General features: G+C 31.2%; 2 protein-coding genes across 15 annotated transcripts in view; one reads left to right on the top strand and one right to left on the bottom strand.

Annotated features, from left to right (window-relative positions):
• LOC129792945 (beta-1,3-galactosyltransferase 5) overlaps nucleotides 1-24,753 on the bottom strand; it is a 1,144,668-nt gene that overhangs the window by 395,810 nt on the left and 724,105 nt on the right. The window lies entirely within an intron of this gene.
• Nucleotides 1-24,753, top strand: part of LOC129792889 (protein ECT2) — a 42,183-nt gene that overhangs the window by 1,506 nt on the left and 15,924 nt on the right. For 6 of the 14 annotated variants that reach the window (XM_055832301.1, XM_055832300.1, XM_055832295.1 and 3 more), the window contains exons 2-5: nucleotides 18,129-18,348; nucleotides 19,860-19,995; nucleotides 22,577-22,683; nucleotides 22,775-23,024. In XM_055832301.1, coding sequence (XP_055688276.1) covers nucleotides 18,129-18,348; nucleotides 19,860-19,995; nucleotides 22,577-22,683; nucleotides 22,775-23,024 — 713 coding nt within the window. Of the gene's footprint in view, nucleotides 1-4,034; nucleotides 4,322-18,128; nucleotides 18,349-19,859; nucleotides 19,996-22,576; nucleotides 22,684-22,774; nucleotides 23,025-24,753 lie in introns of those variants that run through there. The other 8 variants (XM_055832291.1, XM_055832293.1, XM_055832290.1 and 5 more) reach the window with 4 other exon arrangements.

Raw genomic sequence — 24,753 nt, forward strand, 5'->3', positions numbered from 1 at the left:
AATTTTCTGGGCAGAATGTTTGAGGACTCTAAACAACCTAAAAAAATCAGACAGTTTAGAAATATTTTAAACTGATGTTCAAAATCGTTTTGAAATGACTAAAAAAATAGAAAGTTCAATAGGAAGAATGTTAAAAACTAGAAAAAGTAGCTTCAAACGTTAGAAAAGACGTCAAACGTCAAAAAATGATGTGTCAAATGTCTGAAATAATGTTAAACGAAAATTTTCCGAAAGAACGAACCTTTCTTTCAAGTTATTCTCTTTTATTTATCTAATTTTAGTGCTTAAAAACAGCTCCTTGAATAGATTTCTAGCTGCGCTAAAAACCAGGATTTTTTCATTTTTAGGAACTTCAATTTTCAGTAAGAAAATTTCAAAAAATGGTAAAATTTGTATGGGAACTATAAGAAAGGGAATTTATGAGAAGATTTTGTTACAATTATGAAATCTTGTATTTATGTTTATTAAATCCATAATATCTCATAACAATCGGTCAAGCTATTTCACAATAAAATCATATAGAATAACGTCTTGGGGTCAAAATTCAAAATCAACAAACACACACTTCAATTTATATACCTACCATTCACAACATATTATAGATTTAACTTTTTACATACATTTTTCATTTGAATTTCAAAGCAGCTGTTAATTTAACTGTCGCTCTACCTGTTCCCGTGGTTGATGAGGAAACTTTATCACTCAATCTCTTAGAAAATCTCCTCCGTCGCGCAAAAAAAAAAGATCTCGTTTTGCTCTCATTATCACAACGAGTGACTTCCTGTGGCGTCGCGGTGCCAAAAATCACTCAACTCCTGGCGGCACTGTTGGCGTCAGAGGCTCTCTTGACGGGGTTTTGAGGATTTTTTGGGTGGTGTGAATGAGTGTGAATTAGGGGAGGCAACACGCATTTTGAGCAATTTGATTAAATTCACGCGGATTTGCAAAACTAAATCATAAAAAATGACGCAGACTCCGCCAAGAAGGAAAAAGGGGGCACAATTGAGCGAGGTGGACCCGCACGTGTGTGTGTGTGCTGTGATAATTTCCTCGTTAATCACTTTGGCAAAATGTAGATCACTTTTTGGGAGACTTCCTGTCTATTTTTGTCCCGCCAGCACATCAGCATCCCCCTTTTTTGCAGTCTTTTCTCCTCTTCATCTCACAAAATGTCTCATCTCCTTCAAATGCCCCCCAAAATACGGAGCTTCCCCTCCGTGTACGAGACGCCGTGAGAGATTGAAAGTGAAACAATTGTTGGCCAATTAGAGGAAATTCCGCTGCCATCAGCTCAAAAATGTTTACATTCGATGGCACAGAATTAGCTCTGTGAGAGATTCTCATCATTTATTAAAATATAAATTTATAATTCTCAAAATAGTTTAGCAAAAAGCGTCAAAATAATCATCCCAAAAACGTTGAATTTGTTTATAAAATAGAGACAGATGGAATGGTCTGAAATTTAGGTTAAGAACAATTAAATTCTGCTAAAGAACATTTTGCAATGTTTATTTATTAATTTATACTTAAAATATACGTAAGTTGTAGGAGAAAAGTTTTGAAATTGAAAGCGATTCTGTCAAAAATATATTTTAAATCTTTTATTTTTATCAAGAAAGTTAAAAGATTTTGACAGTTGGTGTTTTTGCAACGTTTAATTAATTCTGCTTTAAAATTAAAAAAAAAAAAAGATTTTCTTTTCAAGAATTTTTTAAAAGACTTCTGAAAAGACAAATTTTTTATTAACACGAATAAAAAAAAGTGACTAACTGTCAGAATTTACAAATCTCGAATTGAAAGAGAAGAAAAAGAGAAATTTTTGATAGAATCAAATCCACTGACGTCATTATTGTCGTCTTATTAATTTTTCGTCGGCGGTTAAATTAAAGGAAGTCAGTTTTTCCTTTAAAAGAAAACATAACCTCAAGATTGTTCTTTTGCTAAACTTTTAATTTTAAGTGAGTCCTTTACTAATTTTAATTTAATGGAAAGAAATAGAATTTACAGAAAATCATGAAATCCAGAAAACGATGAGCAAAATACTTAACCTCAATTCTTAAATTTAAGAATGAATTTTAGGTTATGTCCTTTACGCTTAGAAGTAATTTTCTTTATAATTTTATCTGTGTTGTGGATAAATGTTCTATTCAATTTTTTCTTGTTAGTTCTGTATTTATCTTACGCCAAACTAATGTACAAAGAGACGAAAAAATGCGTAAAAAACTGTGTAACTGCGTAAAAAAAATTAAAGAATATCGCTCAGATTAATCAGAATTAATACAAAACTATTCAGAACAGAATTTTTTCTCTAATCGCTAATATTAGTTAACTTTAGGTTCATAAACTCATAAGATCGTTAATGGAAGTATTTTTTAAGAAAATCAATTCTTAATCAATCATTTAAGAGCAATGAAAAAGCAGTTCAATCTCATAAAAATGTCGCTCAGTCTCGATTAATCTGAGCAACATTTTTTTTTTAATCAGTTTAGCGTTTAATCTTGAATAATGAATTCACTTAAAAAAATATTAATTTAGTTAAGATACAACCTATTCCATCCTATTCTTAATATATTTTAAAAATTTGTTAAAAGAAGTCGTTGCACGATTTTTATTTTTATGCAAAACTTAAATGTTTTTGAGTGTAGTAATTAAAGTCAAAAAAAAGAAAAAGAAAAACTCCCACAAACTTGAACAATTCAATACGATTGCGTGTCTGTTTGATTGAGTATCCAAGTTTAGGAAGTAATTTTTGATTATATAAAAGCAATTAAGATTTTTTTTTAGCTCTAATTGATTGTATCATTGAGTGGGAAAAATACCTTCTTAATCAATTTCTTTGGGAGTTTAATACAAAGTCTTGAAAAAGTTATTAAAATCTCCTAAAAATTCCTATTTTTTTTTTATAAGAATCCCGATGAAATATGATTTGAATAAAAACGTGATTTAGGGTATTTGAGCAACCAGAAGAATGTTTAAAGCAATTATTAGCATTAGTACAAAGCGTATTTAAGTTCAAAATCAATAAACGGTCGTTCAGCACTTTGCTCGTGGAGTAGAGCTTGAATGCAAAAAAAAATGTCTCTTGGTCTGTTTGGTGTGGATTTTTTCCGTTAAACCCGCGCGCGTCTTTGGAGCGCGTGGGTGTGCAGAAGGCAACAGGTTGTGTATATACTGAGAAGGCATTTTAGCAACAAAACATTATACATACACAACATAAAGCATAAGAATTCCATTGAGACGTGCAGAAGATCGTAAAACGTGGGAATTTTCTCGGGAAGCTCAATGATGTGTTGCTGCCATTTCCGGAAATGGGGTAAATTTCTTGGAATTCATTGGGAAATTTGCCTAAATTGCATTCAATATTATTAACTCTGGGTTAAATGAGCTTACTGACGAAAATATTTATTTGTGAGGAAATTGTTGCGGTATTAAAATACTTTGTCAAAATGGTCAAAATACTTTTAGCATTGAAAAAGCCAAAGAACATAAAAGTGACGTCATTGTTTACATTTTTAGACAAATCTTTCTAGTTGATTTCAGCGGAAAATTTGAAATCTGATTTTTATAATCTCGATTCTTTTTGTCGAAGAATAAGCTTTCTTCTGTATGAAGCGAGTAAACACTTTTAGAGAAAAATAATCTAGCTAGAGCAGCTAGAGTAAAACATAGACTACATAAACTCAAGAAGTTATGGAAGTTTCCAAACTATTTATTTTCATAAATCTCCTTTCAAATTAAAATCTGACCTACCTTTAACAGGTAGGTATATAGAAGATCCCCTGAAAATTAGTTCGGCACACGGGTCTTTTAAATGCTGTTACCTGACACTTTTGGGTCTCTTGTCTTCAACAAGATCCTCTCTTTGCCCTCAAGACGAGAGATGGTCATCTTGCTTAAGTTTGTGGCTTTCTTCGAAGAAAGAGAAAGAGAGAAATAAACTCTGTGTGCGTGCAAAAGAGAGGCAAGATTGGCAAGAAAAGTTTAGGTTGGAATATAGAGGAAAAAAAAAGACTCTTTTGCCATTTCTTCAGTTCACTCGTAACAGTGAATGGTGGATGATGGTGGTGTGGCGTGATGTTTAAGAATTCTCCTCAAGAATGATTCAGTGTGGCCGAGAAATCGATGGCCTAGTGGTTGATTTTCTTGGTTTTATTTATTAAATTTTGTTGTGTGCGTGAAAGTGAAGGAAAATCCATGCAATTGAGGGTGTTTCGTAGTGAGGCAGAGGAAGAAAAATTCAAAAACTACACGTGCTTGGAGCTGACCCAAAAAATGCCAATTGCGAGATACCATTGGGGGATCATTGGACCTCCGCATTCTGGTAAAATTTATGCGATATTTTAATGTTTAAGTGAGTGATTTAAGAAAAAAAATCCTGCATTCTTTGTAATTGTGAGTTGAGGGACTTTCTGCCCAAGGATTTGTGTGGGGAACGTTGATCTTCACAGCTGAGTAATTCAAATTCAGTGATGTTTTTTATTCATTCTTCTTGCTCTACTAAAGTGTTGATTGATTACACTGCCACGAAGAATTTTGCGATCATTACTCTTGCACATCATTTTTAACTCCGGTTCATTGTGCTGCAATTGGAAGTGAAGTAAAGAAAAGAGGAAGATGAAGGAAAAGTCTCTGACATGGGACATCTGTATTATTAAAATGAATATTTTACATACTCAATGTCTCCGGGAAGATGAGTGACTAATATTCTCCTTTTGCCTGAAGATTTTTACCCAAAAAGAACTTTGACCCTATGGTCAACACGTTTTTGAAAGAAAAGAAAGGTACTAAGGATGGGGATCCTTGGAATACTTTTTTTCTAATAATTATTTCCAAGAAATTTAAAAATTTTTCCATTCGTTTTGATTTATTCTCTTAGCTTCTCGAAGGGTTAGAATTAATAGGAAAATTTATATTAAAATGGGTTTAAAAATATTCGAGCAACTCATTATGTTGTGTGTAAAAAAAACTTGAAAGGAGTAAATGAAGTAAACATAAGGCCAAAAGTGCTATAAAATTTATAAGCGAATACGAATACTTCTCATAAATGAATATCATGATTAATTAAGAGTGTTTCGCATTTTGTAGCTATTAGTTACAAATTATGGACAATTTTATAGGAAAGAAGAGGATTTTATAGCAAATTAAAGTTGACAAGTGAGAATTATAACTTTACATAAAAGTATAGTGATGAATTTCAAGAATTTTAAATCTTTTAGCTTTTGTGAGAGATAATCTTGGAACACTATATTATAAATTAAATATTATAGCACACTACTAGAAGCTTAGGATCAACCCTTAATTGCTATAAAATTAGTAAAAAGCGGTCTCATGTTCCATAGCTACACAATACTCACCTATAAAAGACTTTCAGAAATATACTATAAATTGTTTTACTTACTGTAAATTAATTTTTTGTTTAACTTACAACATGGAGGCATTATCTGATATTTTTATAGCATCTAGGAGCAGGCATTAATTTCCAAAGTTATAGCTAAGAACATTTTTATAGCAAAGTGAAAATTTTTATAGGAAATGATTAGACCATATAAATGTTCTTCATTCTCTTTTTCATATTAAATTCTCTTTTAAATTATAGGTTAAATACCTTTAGATAATATATCTGCTTTTAATCTTCTTTTCATCTTACACAGTCTCTTACGTTTGTATGCGAGAATATCCCCTAGTATATTAGGTAGGAATGCAAACGATTTTGTTTGAAGATAAGCATTATTTCTTGTGAGGTGCTTACATTTGCAATTTAAAATTAATAAAATCACACTCTTACGTACATAATGATAATTGCTTTTAAAAGGAAGTTCAGGGGAAGACAAGTGATGGCCACAGTGCAAGTCTACGTTAGTTTTCATGATATTTTTAAAGATGTTTCTCATAAATGTCGATGAAGACTTGTTGTAAAAATTTCATGTCAAAGGATAAATAAATCAAAACATCGCTGGAATATAAAAAACAAGGAAATTTTTCCTTTTACTTCCTATCTTTTTTTTAGCTTCAATATAAATTAGATTATCTCTTTAAGTTACAATTTAATTGATCTAATTTGAGAGTGTTAAACAGTCAAACAGATTAAATCATCGAACCGAATTCTAATTAAAAAGCAACCATCAGAGAGCACACGAATCACACTTATTTGCAGATTCTTGACCTCTGCCAACTCATCAATGGCCCTAAACTTAGCTGTGGGGGTGTGGGGAACAAAGTATGGCTCCCACAAGACTTCTCAATGGGAATAACATTTGTTTTATTGAGCATCAAGGCTGACGATGTCATTTTGCAATCAGTCTCACACTTCGTGAAGAAAACATATATCAGCGACAGCCCCCCAACAAGATAATTTCAGATCTTATTTAAATCTGTCGTGCGCGTCTTTTTTTCATCTTCACCGCAAAGGCCCAAAGACTCGCGTATATATGAGAATATTGTCAAGAAGGGAAAAAATAAGTTAATTAATTTATTTCCTCAGCTGCGTTCTTCGCTGTTTTTTTGCGCGTTGAGTGATAATCAAGGGGAAAAATAAAGTTAATCGCGTTTCTAACTTTTATTTCCCCTTTTCACGTAATTTTTTTATGAGTTTTATTTTATTTTATACAGGCAGTGGCACACATCTCGCGGAGCTTCCGTTGAGAATTGATTTTAATGAATTAATTGATTTTTGTAAAATAAAGAAGTCGCTTTAATTATGAGGCATTTATGAGGAGCGATAATTGCTCAGTAAATGTGTTAAAATATATTTTTAACACTCAACTTGTGAATTGCCTTTTGCACACAGATACAATGCTTCAAGTCATGGCGCAAAAAGAGTTAATATGTGTGGGGAAAGAAAAAAACAATTATTTGTCATAAATTTAGATTTTTATATTAAATAAATATTTTGGCGCTACGTCCCATATAGGAACAGGGCCGGCCACCCTATATGATGTTGTTGTTCTCCTTGCGGAGAAGTAGTGGGCGGCCTTGCTAGATACTACCACGTGTGGGCCATTTTACGGATAGGAGTGTATCAATCTCCTGATCCAACCGATCAACGTGATCTAATTGCACGTTGGCGGATGGGGCGCGTTGCCGGGTTCTGTATTCGAACCGGCGACCTTTGGATGCGCACTCAAGCGCTCTATCCACTGCACCCCAGGCCCACAGATTTTTATATTAAGTTCCTTAAAAAAGAAAGATAAATGCTGATCCAGATTTATTAAAAAAAAAAAAAGAATTGTAATACGTTAAAAAAGATATAATACGCAGAAATATTTTTTTACACTACACGTGTGGTAAAAATCAGTGATGTAGTAAAAGTTTACCCGGCTGGAATATAATTTGTTAATATTCTACGTATGTAGAAATATATTTTATAAAAATGTTTGAACTTTAAAACAATTCTTGAGCATTTAGTAACAGAATTATTTGTCTGACTTCATAATAATCCAAGAACAATCGTGAAGAAATCACTAATATAATCAAAATTGCTCAACCTTTGAAGTTTTTTTGCCAGCCGGATAAATGTCAAATAAAAGTAGCCTAAAAATTTATTACGGCGTATAAAAATGAAAACTGTCAGTTAAACGTTTTTAAGTGATGTTTATCTGGTCTAAATGTGTTAATTTTTATATTAATCTGTTCTTTTATTCTAAATTTTTCTGGAATTTCCTGGTGAAATAATTTCCGAAATTCCTGAATTTCTTTCATCTTGATTTAAATCTCAACTGAATATTTTTTCAGCATTCAAAATAATTTCTTATTTTCATAAAATTCTATATTGAAGAGAATTCAAGCAAAAAGCTGAGTGAGTGTCTCACGGGGAGAAAAGAAGAATGTAATAATAATAATTTGAAGCTGTGTGTCTCTGTGAATGACGTCATAGCGAAACTTATGGTTTTTATGGGAGTTGATTGACAATAAGCTCATCCACACAGAAAGCTTCTTGTGGAGAGAGATTGTGAGATTTCTTTCGCAGGATCTCATTTGCTTTTACGTCTTTTGGTGCGCATATCTTCTTTAAAATTCGTCTTGACATTTCAATTAATTCCACTCAATCTCCGCTTATCAATTACCAACATTTGTGCCGATGAAATGCAGATGGTGTGGAAAATGTGAATGAAAATTCTCTCGTCCAGATACAACCAGATCTTCAATGATCTTGTCCGTGGAGATCAATTGAAATTTCTTAGTTGCGGCAAACCCAGCACCAAGGCATTTGTAAATCATTTTGTATGCCTTCTAAACATTCAAAGTGAAATATATAATTAAACTTCCGTTTGAAGAGAACTTGCGCACATTTTTTCCTTTTCATTTCTTTTTTTTGTATTTATTCACCTGCAGGTGATCTTCTATTTTGGTTTATTTATAGACCAAAAGTGAGAGAGAGAAAAAGAAGAGGAAGAGAACTCCATCAAAGGAAAACTTAACGTGGTACAGAGAAGAATTTTCTGAATAGGCCAATTCATGGGAAAAAATTGTAAAGTAGTGAGTCCCATGTTTAGGGAAATTCACATGAAAAACACGTTATGAGACATCGGTGTGTCTTGTTAAGTTTGTCCTCATGTTTATATTATTTTTTAACCACCACTGGGGGGAATTGTATATATAAATATTTTCTTGTATATTTATTTACTCTAAATATCACTTTGGCGCCAAATTCATTTTCATCGTGGGCTTTTGTATGCTGTCTCTCTTCTGAGAAAATCCCAATGAATTACTCTCTTTATTCATAAGCTAAAAATTATCATCATTTGTCACTGAAATAAACTTTTTAGCAATTTTTAAAATGGGAAGGATGCTTTAAAAAAAATAATAGAAAAGAACTTTTCTTCTGCCCAAAGCTTTGGGGGAAATTCATAAATTCTTTGACGTTTGAGAAAATTCAATTTTCCTATTAACACAAATTCATTATTTATTTATTTTCCAAGTTTTCCTCTTTTACTTATCCTAGTTTAGAAGCTTCTTTTGTGCTAAATAAATTTTCAAAAGTTCTAATAAGAAAAAAAAGTGTTTTGAAAGAAAGCACGTTTTCCTGCAATTAATTTCTCCTGCTATAGATGAAAGAAAAGCCATTGAAAGTCAAAAGATATTTGAGAGACTGAAAAGAAAAAAAATTGACCTAGTTTTCCCAAAATTTTATTTATTATAACCACCAGAGGATTATCAAAAAAAAAGTCTTATAAACAAAATTTTAATATTAATATTTATTTTATATAAACACTCAGAAAATTCTCTTCCTGCTTTGCCGCGAAAGAAAGAGATCTCATCAAATAAATTCTTGGGACGTTCAGTAAAATTGTCGAGGAGATATTTTGTGGTTTTGTCTACTAAATAGAAAATTCACTTTCATTGGAATCTTGCTGTATCTCCTCACTGTTTGGGATTGAAAGTGAATTTCAATTTAATTATTGTGGTTTTTTGGGGTCGTATGTGCGAACGTTAGAGAGCATGAGTGAATTGGTGGTTTCACTTCCGAATGAGATGATTAAAAGACAAAATGGAGGAACAAAGTTCATTGGCATGGATTGTTTTCATTTCGAAAATTGCCATCCCCTGCTGAGTGATTTTTCCTCACGCTTCTGACGCACTCTGAACTGCCACCATCTCACCAAGTCAATCAGTTGTTTTCATACATTTTGTGAAATGGATCCCAGACTAACTAAATAAATAAAAACAAAAAAAATCTTGTTGGATTTAGAGCACGAAAATCCCACATAAATATTGCTACAAATTCACATTTCGCATCGTGCAGAAACTTTAATAACAGCAGAAAAAAAAGAAAAATTAAAATTGTAAATTCAACAGTGAAAATTGCACAATTTATATGAAATAAAAAACAATCTCTCCTATTAATGTCCCGCGAAGAAAAAAACTATAAAACACACAATAATAAAAGGGAAAAAAAAGTATCGCACTTTTATGTACTTGTTGATTTTTATGGGTTGTCGTGCAAGCTATATATGGGACCATTTTGTCATATATATGTGAATTAAATGTGTGTCAACATGAGAGAGTTAAAACAATGATTTGGAACACAATTTCATATGATATCAAATCACCAACTTCCATTTTAATGGTGCCTTTCTGTATTGCTGCACTTTAATTGCTTTGATAAAAACGCTGGATTGACCTAAAATTATTTTATTGCATATTTTTAGGCTGTTTTTTGTATTGAAAATTATATAGCTAATTGCTTTGAAATTAAATAATTATTTAATTTGGATAAAAATTATTAATATTGGTAATTATCTCTTTTATAATAATAATTTTTCCGGGTTTTTCGTCAGTTAAATGGGGGTTCTCACCTTAAAAAACTCTCGTTTTCCAGAGCTTTAGGTTCCATGCGGAGCCTTCTTCAGTGGCTACAGAGAGAAGGAATTTATTTACAAACATTTTCGGAGCCGAAAGCTCTGGAAAACGTGAGTTTTTCTAGGTGAGTATCCCAATTTAACCGACGAAAAACCCGGAAAATTATTATTGTCTTTAAACGTCGGAAAATCACTTCTTTTTTTATTTCTAGGATTTATTTAAAATAATATTTCTGTATAAAAAAAAACGTTTAAAGACTTGTTTAAGATGTTGCAATATTGCATACTTTCTGACACTTTTCGTTTGAATTTTAGGAACAGATAATATTCGGATTGAATTATTAAAGTTTGATAAAATAATTTGATTTGTTAATTATCTCATCTTATTTTTTTGGGAACTTTTCTTTTCAATTTTTGTTTGAAAAATATTTTTTTAAGAATTTTTTATTTTTTGGGATCATTTGAAAGTAATTTAGGGCTCATCGTTCACGAGGAACAAATCAATGATTCAATTTTAAAATTTATTTCTCTTTTTGAAGAAGATAAATCTAATTCAACATTTAAAAATATTCCAAAGACAGCTTTGTTCTACTCTTAATTTTGCATACTTTTAGGCCGATTTTGATACTCAGAACACACAAAATTAATTTTCTTTAACTGATTTAGAAATGATTTAAAAAATATCATTTCAAAATGAATTAAAAAAAATAACCTACCTTGAAAATAACTTTCTAGTTTTTGTTCTAAAGATTTAACCTAATAATTGCTATACCTTCTGGCATTTTCCTGGGGCACTAAAGCATTGCTTGCTTTTAGAAAGAAAAATAACTTTTTTTTAAATGTTTTTTAAAGTGAATAATTGCATATTTCCTGGCGCTTCAAATGTAGGTACTTGAAAGTCAATTTTATATTTTTTTAAATTAATTTTTAACTACAATAGGCAGTCTGTATTGTTTATTAAATTAATTAAATAACTCTAAACATTAATTTCAAGCTGTATCTACTTGATTTTGTTAATTTAATGGTTCATTTAATGATATTTTGCATAATTTCCAGCGCATTTCATTCGAAATTTTATATTCAGTCATTTGCTGTTCCATTTTTCTTTATTAATTCAGATTAAAAAGTTATAAATCTAAAGAAACAAACAGAAAATTTGTTCTACAAAGCCCCTGTCCAGGTCATTTAAAAGAAAAAAAAAAGAAAAATAAACACATAAATATAATTGAGAAAATAAACATTTAAGAGCATCTTAAATCCAAATTGAAATTTGATAAGAATTAAATCTTAAACGTAACAGCAATTAATTTATGGAAGAAATTAACACGATTCTTCCAACAGTTTTATTATCTTCTAAATCATTTCAACCTCCCGAAAAATTCTCAATCATCCTTTTTTGCTTTTTTTTTCTGCTTCTCAGTGAAAAATTTGAGATAAATTGCTGATGATGTTGAAATATATTTAGGAGAGAGAGATATCAAATTTGTTGGCTTTCCCCATTGAGAATAAATCCTATGGCGCGTTTGCAAGGAAAAAAAAAGTTTAAAAAAAGAGGAAAGAATCTCGAAAAATGTGTGAATCAGTGAAAATTCTCTTACAACTTGTTAGATTTACGGGTTTTCGCTGCTATTTACACTTTCAAATTGGATTTTTTCCCTGATACCCCGCAACTGAATATCAGTTTACCCGGGAATTATCTCCTCCCCACACCCGCAATTTTCTGCCACACACTCTCCTCTCTCGATTGGAATCTCCTGGTGCAAAATTTCTTGGCTCTTCCCCTCGTGTGCCATGATCTATTTTTGCGCCACTGATATATCCAATTTTGTGATGAAAAAAAAATCTTGTTAAGTGGAACTCTCAGAGGCTTTTTTTTTCACCCCAAGACAACCTTCCGATTGTCACAACATGAACTTTTTTTTTTACATAAGAAATCTCTGTTCTGATTCCCACATCAAACAATACGATGTCCACTCAACTATATGTAATGTGGCTGAATCAGAAAATATTTAATGTGTAAACAAGAAAGAATTCCTCAAGAGAATTTCCATTGAGAAAATTCTGTGAAATTTTCTTCACATTGTACACCTATTAATAGCTTCATATAAGCCAAATAGAATTTCTCTGGTTTTCTGCATCGCACCATACAAGTGAATGTGATTTCATATGAGTAGGAAGAAGAGGGATGATGGCAAGTAGAGGCATTTATCAATCATTTTTTGGACTTTTAGCTGGAAAATCCTTTGAGCTGAAAATATTTTTGATGAGATATAAATTTCCGCGTGTGCTAGTCGAAACAAAAGCAAAGAGTTTCTGTGTCGGATGAAATTATAAATAAATCTTCCAAAGACTTCCGTAAATGATTGTGTTTAGCTTTATGTCTAAGGTGGGTTGGTTAGAAAGTTTGTGTTCTAATTGGAAATATGAAATTCTTCCCCGAAATTATTTCTGAAATCTTAAAACGTTGTGAGTGTGCTAAAGATGACATAGGAAGGACGAAACAAAGCTTAAAATGAATTTACTTTAAAAAATTTTATTTTCCATATATTCTATTGGATTTTTTTCTATTTTTTTTATTGCCAATAATTGCTTTTCTTGTATTCCTAAAAAGTAGTAAAAATTCTAGATAAACTACATAAACTGAAGCATAGAAATCAGCATACAAACATAAAATTCCTGTTAGAATTCTGAATCTACTTTTAAAAAAAATCTAGCGAATTTTCTTTAAATCGTTTTCAGTTCAATCTCTCTACGTTTTTATACTTCTTTGGTTTAATTATTTAATTATTCTAATTGGTTCTGAGTGTTCTAAGATAGGTTCTTTGAGTTTTATGTTTTCTAAACAAGGTTGTAAGGGTTCTTCTAAGCTTTGTTTTAAGTTAAAACCCAGAAAAATGTTCTAACGATTTTTTATATTCACAGAAACAAACAACTAAACAATTTAAATGAAAAAGTAAAACTTTTTCCCAAGAAAAAGAAAAGAAAAATATGAATAAATTTAAAATATTTTAAACATAATTCAATTCAAGCCATTCAAACGAACTCTCCCATTGACCTGACTTTTATTTGCGAAAATGTTAGAAATATATTTCTCAACAAAACAAGCACTAGTTGGAAAAATTGGTTCAGTGGATACACGTTTGACGTGCGAGAGAAGATCGCTCGTGTCGTCATTTTGCAAAGTTTCTATATATTTGTTGTTGAGATATATACGTAAGAATGTGACGAGAATAGAGGAGAATTCACATATTGTGTGCTAAAGAACTTCTTGCCAATTTTTCTGTGAGAATCCTCAAGTTTATTTTTCTTTTTGCTGAATTTTCTTTCACAGATTTATTTGTCTTTGGCACTCTCGCAAGAGGGAAAAAATATGCAAATAAACAAACAAAAATTAATCAATGAATTTTGAATTTTTAAATAAAATTAATTTTATAGTGTTGCAATATTATGTGGAATACAGGAAAATTCTTAGGAAGTTTCTTGAACCGGCAGTGCCAGTTGTATTCAGTCCACACCGGCAATGACCATTAAAGTGTCTTCATACGTCAGCGAGATTTTCATTGAGTGAGAACTAGCTGGAATTAGTTTAAACTAAAAAAAATCAGTGCGTATGGATATTTTCTAAGCCCATTTTTATTCCCTTAATGAAGTCCAAACTCGATTTATTCGGTTCGCATCATAGGCAAAGGAATAATTTTCAATTGAAGGCGACACGCACATTGGGTTGTTCTGGACATTGTTTCTCACTTCAACTAAAAAGTAAGCAAATAAACGTTAATAGTACAAGAGAGACGAAAGGAGCAGCATTAGCGTAAATAAGTGATAAAACTGTCAGATAGATTAGACATTATGATGCAGAGAGTAAATTTGCATCTACAAAGCAGATAAATTCAATTTGCACCAATATAACTTCTTCTTCCATAAGAACGTGACTTAAATGGTTGCGCATAATAAATCTCCCGCCTAAATGCATATTTAAAAGACGATACACTGTGGATTTAACGAAGAATATTTTGCAAATAAACTTCAATGCATTTTAATAGCGGAATAAATACTTCAATTTCTGATGAGAGAATGCAATTTGGGAAGAATTTAATGTAGTCAACATTCTACTTCAATGTTTTACGTAATAATAATTACTTAGGAACTGGAAAAGAGTAAAGTTTCTATTGTTTTTTCGAGTGTTTTAAAAGGGTTTAGTTAATTAATTTTGCGTGTTTTTAGTGATATTCAAATAAGGATTTTTTATTTTTAAAGGCCGCCTATTTTTCCTTATTTTAAGGCTTTTATTAATTCTTTTTTTATTAGTTTCAATTAAAATATTCGGAATCTTCATTTTTTTCGAACATTTTTGGAAATTTTTAAGACTTTTCTACCTTTTCTATGACTTTCATTTTAATATTTCGTACTTACTTTAATTTTGACATTTTCCTCATTTTCCCAACATTTGATGACTTGAAGAAGAAGGCAATAGAGTAATCAAAAAGTCATTTAGAAGTCGGTTAGTAATATGGTTAAATTATATTTTTAAAATTATTCTTAAAAAAAAAATTATTCAGCAAAATAAATTAAGAGTAGATTCTGATACAAATCTTTTCTTTTCTTTCCTTACAATTTCGTCAGTTATAAGATTTTTTGTATTCCGGGAAAAATCTTATAGGATTTTTTACATTTTATTTCTATTTTTAATCGGATTTTTGAGAGAAAATTACTTTTCCAGGCCCCTTCAATGATCATTCTAATTATTTTCCTGAACAATAAATTTTTTGTTGTTTTCTAAAAACTCATCTGTCAAAAGAAAAGAAAAGATTTTTATCAGAATTTTCCCCTAATTTATTCTATTAATTTTATCGATAATATTCTAAATCTTTAGATTTATCGAAGATTTTCAGAGATTTTTAAGACCTCTCTACCAGTTCCATTTCAGTATTACGAACTTACTCTAATTTTGACAATTTCCCAACATTTGGTGACCTGAAGAAGAAGGCAATGGGGTAGTCGAAAAGTTATTTAGAAGTTACTTAATCATACGGTTATAATATATTTTTTTAAATTATTCCTAAAAAAAATCTTTATCCATCAAAATAAATTAAATCAATTAATTAAATTTCCCAAATCAGGCATCGCAATTTTTAAATAATTCAACGCAAATTGCCGAAATATTTACTGCAATTTCAACACATTTTCTCGGACTTTTCGCATGAGATGGAAATGTATTTTGAATTCATGCTGGAGTTTTTTTTTAAAGAGGTGTGAATGGACAAATTAAACATTCATGTGCAAATTGACGGCACTTGGAAGTTTTTTTTACTTCTTAAACACAATTAACAAAAAAATCATCTTACTTTTAGCATCTTGAAATATTTTCTGTATGAGTCAATTTTTTTTTTTTTTTGAATACAATTCAATTTTACAAAGAAATTCCCATTTGAGGGATTTGTCTGTGCGAAACAATTATTAAAAAAAATCCTCCGCGGGGGAAGTTAAATTACTGAATGAATTTACTCTAATGCTTTGTAGTACCTACTTTTTGTTTAATAATTATTTAAAGAAAAAGAAAAACTCCTTCAGTGAGAGAAAAGTTGTTTGTCTTCGGCTGAAACTGTTTTGTGTGCATAATTAGTGTTTTAAATTTAGCACGACTTTGAACTTTGTTGCTCTGGCTACAGTATTCTCTTTCTTATAAATTTTTGCACCTTCAGTTTGCACGCAGCGATGCCGAAATATCGCTTTAAACTTGCTAAATAGTTTTGCAAATTCTTCATGAAACTTTACAATGGGTTTATGAGTTTTTTTGCGTGGATTTTTTTGTTGTATTTTGTATCGTAAATAAAAACTCTACGTTGTGTGTCTAAAAATAGGTCAAAATGGAATTTAGTTGGTTCTATTTTGGGTTTATCAATCAAGAAAAAAAAATGTGTGTTTATGAACCTTCAGGAACCGCAATGTCTTAAATGATGATTAATACATTCACTAAATGAGAATGAGATATATCACTCATAAATCTATTTATCACGCACGCGGGTAGAAAAAATTTATAGTGTGGTCCGCGAAAGGTTTTGTAGTAATTAAGGAATTTAGGATTTTTTTTACTCACCTTCTACAACTAATTCTTCGCTGTAGAATGATTTCTTTACAGACCACAAACCTTGTCCCGCCATGGTTTTCTATACCTAATTTTATGCTCTTCACGAAAAAAAAAGAGAAGAAGTATTTATCAAAAATCTATTTCATTGCAAAGTTGTTGAAATATTTGCTGAATGAAAAAAAAACGGAAATTGGACTTTTAACTGCCTTCTTCGCACTCATCATGCGAAGAATTTCTTCTTACATTGAACATGAAGAAGATGATGTGAAAAGAAGTACATTCTCGTGCCTATTTTCCGCTGACGGAATATTAATCTTTTCGACGATGTTTATTTATAATTTTCCCATTTTTATTGCTCTATCTCGTGCCTTTTGCTTTATTTATTTAACATTTTTACTTTTTTTATTTAAAAAAAAATGGAAATCAGACGATTGATCTGATTCAGAGCGATTTTTGCCCCACAGAGGAAGGAAATTGTTTCGAATTTATTGTTTTCATTTTTCCTGCTGTGAGCTATTTACTTGATCTTGAACTTTTTTGGATGTAAATTCCTCGCATTTTTTTTCTTCCTCTCAACGCGCTCAAAAAGTGTTTATTGGAAATTCTTTTTGATGTTTATGATTTCGTCCTCAGGCAGTTTTATTGTTAGAGTTGAATTTGAGGTTGTTTTGTGAATTAACTGAAGCTCTGTTGGAAGAAAAAAAAACTATTTTCTTCAAGATGCTATTGTTGATCTTTTTTTGAGAGAGAGAGAGAGAGTTCAATGAATTTTATGAGGGTCCGTTTAGGAGTTTCTTGGAAAATCCGGTCATTGAATTAGAGTTTTATTTTCAAATGATTTTTTTCTTCAAAAACTAATTTATTCTTCTATCAATGGAAACTTCTATGTTATTCTAACGTTTCTAACTAGATCTTAAAGCTATAAAAATTATAAAAAAAATCTTTTTAAGGCCTAAAATAAAATATTTCTTGAAAATAATAGAGAGCCCGGAAATGACAAATAAAAAATTAAAACAATTTTCCCGCCCAATTATTTTCTTTTGCATTCATTGCTTTCTACATATTTTATCAAAGTAAAAATATGTCTTTGATTGTTAGTACCTTGGCAGGAAATACATTGCATACCATTAAATACACTTAATGAAATTTTTCTTTCAAAAAGCACTCTAAAGCTATCCTTGAAGAGCAATTAGCTTTGGCAAAATGACTTTCTCAATGAATACGCATGAAATTTATTCAGAGACCGACACTTTGTCATTCGAAAATTCGTTCTGTGGGCACCACACAAATTCTCAGAATCTTCTTCACTCACGACACAGGCAGGCAAATTCTGCAACAACAAAGTGAAGGTGGTTTCTTTCCTTTTTTGCGGGGGGAAGAAGTGTTTTGGGGGAAAAATGGCAAACATCTGGGAAATTGGGAAGATTTGTGCATCATAGGAAATGTATATGCGGACGAGACGAAAGGTGCCTAAAAATAAATCATAAATACATGCAAATTTCGTTTGTTGTACTCAAGATACGATGGATGAGTTAAAATAGAAGAAGAAACATTCTCACACACACGTTGTTCCTATTTGTGGGGCTTTTTTGTTGTTGCACTGAATGGCACAGCGAAGAGATTTTTACGGAAAGAAGGCACAAATCCCCTGACCATGAGTCACTTCTGCGGAAATTTTGCAAATCTTCAAAAAGAATTCGGAAGTGCATCCTAATGCCAAAAATTCTTTTCTCTGTTTCCAGAGTTGTCAACAGTGGCAGAGGTGGAAAATCGAAGGATATGCCTCGTTGGAACGGTCCTAGATGATGAGGGGACAGTCAAGGCAGCCCAGAGCTTTGGTATCCCGGTGATTACCTCAGAAACGGGCTCTGAGTACATCCTGGATCACGATTGGGTCACGTATTTCGTTGTGAATCAATTCGATGGTCCAATGTTTGAGGCGATACACAAGAGCAAACACAGGTGAGAGATTACATTTTCCACATTCATCACGTGTTTGTTTCCATCCATTCTCACGTGAAATCTTTCTTTTTTTTTGCTGCTGTTATTGCTCTTTTATTTGGGGCCTCAAGAATTAAGGGGCTAATGAATGTATTATTTTAATGATTTTAATTAAATATTCGATTATTTGATATATGAAAAAGAAAACATTTTAATAATCTCCCAAATGATTTTTGTTTCGATAAATAGTAAAGTCGTTAGCGAGCTTGGCTTTTGTCTCATCTGCCTTAGGTTCAAGACTCAAAGATTTTTTTAAAATTCTTTTTTTTTTAGTTTTGTTTTTGGGATAACTAATTAAACAGGAAGGAAGCAAGAAAGATCCAAATTCTTATTTTTTAAAGAACTGTTTAAAGAAAAGAATTCAATTGATGAAATCCATGAATAAAACCAAATATCTAAAAAAAAAACTTATAAACTTATGCCGAAAGCTTTGGTGAATGTTTTGTGATATTTATGATATTACATTAATATATTGACGCACCTGAAAGGGATAAAGATCCGGGAACAAGGACATCATGCATTTATATCAAGAAAACACTAAATTTGGGAATAAAAAAAGTGTTTAAACGTAGAAAAAAAGAATTCCATGCGTGATTCGAACTCGCGCCAAAACGAACAAGAGACCAATGTGCTAACGATTATGCCATAAACATAACTTATTGGACAGAAAGGGATATTTTGCATAATATTGCAATTCAATAATTTTTTAATTCTAAAATAATTTAAAAAAATTAAATGAATTAGAATTTTTTTTTTGGGTAGTTTGTTGTATAAATCAAAAATAAAAGAAACGAAAATGGGTCCCAAAAAGTTTTCACAAAACTCATATAGAGGAGTTTAAAAAAAATAAAAATTTAAAATTTTCTTGTAGAAAACAAATAAATAAGGAGTTTTAATCAAAAGAATTTTTGAAATCTTTAAAATTAAATATAAAAGAAGAAAAGAAAATTAAAAAAAAAAAGTAGAAATTGTTCGCCCTTTGCCCTGAATATGGTGGCTTTTGCCCATATTTTCACTTGGCAGTATATTAGGGGTTTTTATTTAATCCATTGTTACCTTTCTCATTACACTCTATTTGTGGATATCCGTCTATTTCCTCATGATTGTGTATAGTTCGTCTATTTTTCCGTCGAAAAATGCAATTAAGACATCTTAATCAAATCTATCTTCCATTTTATTTGTATACCTCTATGTGCGTTCTCTCGCCCACAGAGAGAGAAATTTCCGTAAATAAAGATTTTCTCATTCTTTTCGTACGAGCGCAAAAGTCGGTGAAAAAAAAACAAACTTAATTGCTCAATTTATCTAAGTTTATTAGCATAATTGGGGATTCTTCTATTCAGTGAGATGGTATTTTAGCATGAGATTAAATGAATCTGCGCCCCGCTGGAAATTTCACTAATTTGTATTTAATTTATTTCCCTTTTTTTGTGATTTTTTTTTCTTGCTTTCTCCTCATTCATTTGAAAAAGGATCCTCGGGCCACCGGCGCTTAAGCAGCTTTTCCTCGCAAAGGACGTCCTACCGAGCAGCAATCGTCCAATTTACAATTATGCAATGAAAGGTGTTATTACCTGTTTCACGGGTATTCGCAAGAAGGAAGAATTGGTGAGTTTATTATTCTTTTTTGAATTCTTTGTCTTTCCCCGAATTTTCCTTGAACTTCCCTTTATCGCTTTTTCCATTGAATTTCCATCAAACTTTTAGTAAAAAATTAATTGAATTTCTTTGACCATTTAATGCATTTTTTAAGGGCAAACCGTTGCCATGTAAAAGGGTAAAACAAAAGCACATTGAGGCCTTATTTTTGGGCGATGAATGTGTAAGAAATTCAATATATAATGAAGTCGATGGAGTCTCCCCTTCAATGTTATATTTTTATCGCAAATATTCTCCTAACTTGAGAAGCATAAAATTTATGATGATATTGCCATGAAGAAGAGCGGCGGACAGGTGTTTGTTTTTACATTACAAGCCGTTGAATCGGCCATTCAATGTGCGGGTATATAATTGTGAAGAAACCTGTAAATTTATGCTCTAATGATTTTCCCCTTCCTCCCATTGTACGCATACACACCACTCTGGCAAAATCAGCAGAAGGGGTCAATGGAGAGTCTCACAAAATTGGGCATTTTCAGGTGGTTTTTGGGTGAATTGAGATAGATAAAGGTTTGGGGGTACGTCACTGGGAAATCCCCAAAATTAGACGTGAAAATGTCGATGGGAATAAATGCGAGACTCTCTCTCTCTCTGCCTTGTAAATTGTGATAGTGATAGCAATCGGTAGTAGGAACCCAATTAGTGACCAACTGGTAATCCCTTTTCACCTTCGTACTCACTCTCTATTCGCAAGAAGTGCTTTTTGTTGGGTTTAGTTGGGACATTCAACTGCCTGGTATGACCTTAACGTTGTTTGGTTTATCTGATATAAAACAGTTGGAGGGTTGTCTGGTTGGCACCTGTGCTGCTTCTTTTAAAGCGGCTGAAGGATTTTTCGAAAAAAGAATGGAAAATTAATGAGAAAATAAGGAGAAGTTTTTTGTCAAAGCTCGTAGATTTTTTATTCATAAAATTCTTAATAGAATCTTCCTTAGAATTAAATCAGACTTGATTTAATTTAATATTTATTTATTAAAAGCTAACTTAGGATTTCAAAGAATATTTAAAGATTGAATAAATAAACCTTAAATCACATTTAAACCATGCAGAAATGAGTCTTAAATCAGATTTAAGTTTAGGATAAAACATCGTTTAGGATTTAAGAAAGTTTTACACAAATCTCCTAAAGTCATAGTTTTCATAAAAAAAAATAAAACGTTTTTTTCTTTCGGATGGGAAGAAAGGAAATGAAGAAAAACTAAAGTTAGTGGCTATTATAGATCCTCCAGCCAGAATGTTTTAGTTAAATTAGCTCGTAAAAGAATTTTAATGCCTCTTAACCGATTTTGCCTTTCTTTTTGAAGATAGAGAATTAGAATTTTCTAATTTTTTTTGGATTAAATTCCGATTCTTTAAACGGGTTTTGTCTTAATTGGTTAACTTTAAACGTTTATTGTCTTAATTGGTTAACTTCAAACAGTTTTTGTCTTAATTGGTTAACTTTAAACGTTTATTGTCTTAATTGATTAACTTTAAACGGTTTTTGTCTTAATTTGTTAAATTTAAACGCTTTTGAATCTTATTATTGGTTTGTCCAATATTTATTTGGATTTCAAACCTAGTCTTATTAAATTCAATGGGGTTGGCCGCAGAGTTGGGCAATTTCATGTAAAATTATTTGTTTACATGATTTTTACATTTTACATGTAAAAGCATGTAAACTATATGTAAAGTATACAAAAATGTAAAAAAGATGTAAAGAATTTGTAAAAACAATATTTGAGGGAGAAATGAGCGGAAAAAACCTTCAATTTCAACAAATTTTCTCCTTAATAATAGAGCTGAAAACAATTTTTACAAAACTAGAAATGAACTTTCCCATAAAAGTATGAGAATTTACGAATCTTTAACAAATTAATTTTATCTGTATTTTACTTGGCCGATAGAAAATCAAAATTGGACTGAATTTAATGTAGATATGTTGGGTTAGAAATCCGAATAAATATGGGACAAACCAATATTTTAAATCCAAATATTCAGCTCTGTATTTTTTATAATCAAGAATAATTTAGTTTTATTCATTGAAGCTAAAATTGTCAAGTTAGTTTATGTTAGATTAGGTTAGTTTAGGCTAGGCTAGGCTAGATTGTTTCAACGACTTTCAGTCAGCTATTATTAATTATTATTTATATCTCGTTATTCATTCTTTGCTCAATTATTCTTAAATGTTTTTTTTTTCTCTTAAAAAATTTCTTTTTATTTTATTTTGATTGTTAAAAATTCATGAAAATAAAATCTCTTTCAATTTTGGCTCATTTCTGACCAAATCGTTCCCAAAGGGTTAAAAAAAATAAAACGTTTTAGCCGCAAAAACTTCTTCAGCACAAGCCTCAAAAAGTTCTCATGTAAAAAATCGCCTGTCCCTTTTAACTTATTTACCAACATAAGCATAAAAGTATGAATCATCCATGAAGAAGGGTCATTAAGGCAATTTCGGGGCACTTTTGCGAGACTCCTTGGAGTTTAAATCCCCTTTCTTGAATTTTTCCATGCGCAGAATTCTCTGAATTTCTTCAACATTTTTTTTCAGACACATTTAGTGAGTTTAATCCACGCAATGGGTGGAAAAATCAGAAAGGACATGAATTCGCGAATAACTCATCTCATTTGCAACAATAGTGGCGGTGAAAAATATCAGTGAGTAAATCAGAGTGTTAAAATTAAAAAGAAAATTGTTTTTTTTTTGGGATAAAATTTATTAAGAAAAAAATTTGTGAACACTCTTAAGGTACGCTATGACGTTTCGTTTGACGGTGGTACGATCGGATTGGGTTCTGGCTGCCTGGGAGCGTCGCAATGAGATGGATTTCTCGGCAAATGAAGAGGATTTCTCAAGGATGCACCGCACAAAGGCCTTCGAGGGACAGAGAATTTGTTTCTTTGGCTTCTCACCTGACGAGCACCAGCACATGGTGGACGTTTTGGTGGCTAATGGTGGTGCTCCGGCCAACATTGATGATCCCGAATGCACGCACGTGGTGAGTTTTGCAAGACAGAATTATTATCTTCGTGTTTTTTTTCAAAGAAAATCCCCAACTTTTGTCGCGTCAAACGTCTTTTTTTTTGTCCGAAAGAGATAAAAATATAAAAATTTCCGGGAAGTGTGGCACATTGTCTGTAAAGAGTTGGAAGAGACGAATAGTTCTTCCTTCCAAAATGGGAAGAAATATTACAGACTAACTGGAGAAATTCCCAACTCTGAGAAATTGCAGACAAACTCATTTTTAATTACCTCCAAAATCTCGTAGAAAATGAATTCATTTCACAATCGCATTAATTAAAAATTACAACAACAAAAAATCTCTGCTGTGCCTCATAGAGTGTGAAGCTGCTTTATGCGAATCTCACCATTAACACCTCATTCTTTTATTTTATTTTTTTGGTGTCTGTGTATGTTCTCGCTAACATTTTGTGCTCAATTTAATCACGCCACAATTGCCACATAATTTGCACATGAAGCCCTTCTTTGAGGGGGCACAAAAATCCATTTTTAAAAATTGGGGGTGGGGCACTTTGCACAGCACGCAGATACATAATCAATGTCTCAGGATTTTCCTTTTAAATTAATTCTATTGGCGGTTTTATGGTGTAGTTTGATGCAGAAAGAAAATCGCGCTTCTCATGGAAATTATGGGCCTAATTAGTGAATTTTTTAGGCTTAGCAGTACACTCCCCAATGCAACTATAGAGCCACTTTTATTAAGAATTTTATGAATCATTTAATTCAGAAAGTTTTGGATTTTTTCTGTGCCAAATATTAGTGCAAAAAAAGAATAGAAGCAAAAAATTAAAGAATCTTGAATTTCTTTAAAGCAACATATTTTTTGCTTAAGAAAAAAAAACAATTACACACTGCAACAAAATTTTGTGATAAAAATGAAAAATATAATATTTTGTGAGTAGCAGAAATTTAAGAATTAATTTAGCGTTCAAAATATTAAAAACAAAAGAAAAGTAATTTTATGATTGTATTGAGATCGAAAAAAAAATAGCAAATTTTTAAGGTTATGTTCTCTACATTTAGCGATTTTTAGCACTTGTAGGACAGAACTGGTAGTAACTGCCAATTCGACTCTCTTAAATCTTTATAGAATAAATTCTATCTAGCTCATCGTTATGAATCTCTAGATCTAAAGGGAACTTCAATTAAAAGCAGTGGAAAAAAATTTAAAAGAACTTGTTTATTTAGAGAGAAAAATTAGGTCCATATTTGAGGTTAGAATTATTATTAGTCCTCCAGTGTTAATAAAATAAATTGTTTCATTCTATTGGCTGAATTTTTTAAAGGAAAAAGTGCATTCGGATCTGTTAAAACTATTTGATTTTAAATAAAATCTGCATTAGATTGAAAATTAGATTTTACATAAAAACATAACCTCACATTTTTTAAGTCGAACTAAAATTATAAAGAAAAAAAAACAGAAAATTCTTTTAATGCTATTCCCTCTGTCAGTCAGTTTCACAAATCCCCAAAATTTTATTTTGCTGTATTTCGGCTTCTGTAAATGATAGGAGGTTGAAACATTTTTGAGGTTATGATTACTTGCTAAAACCTAATCAAATTTTAAAATTAGTCAAATTGTTTAGCCTGAATATTTCATCGGAATTGGATCATACTTCTATACTTCTATTCATCATAGCTCTAGCTTGATATATTTTTTTTACTTTTTTTCATGTAATAAATTTAGGCCAGCTGAGATGTAAAAT

This window comes from Lutzomyia longipalpis, chromosome 3 (genome assembly GCF_024334085.1).
Source record: "Lutzomyia longipalpis isolate SR_M1_2022 chromosome 3, ASM2433408v1".
Classification (NCBI taxonomy): Eukaryota; Metazoa; Arthropoda; class Insecta; order Diptera; family Psychodidae; genus Lutzomyia; species Lutzomyia longipalpis.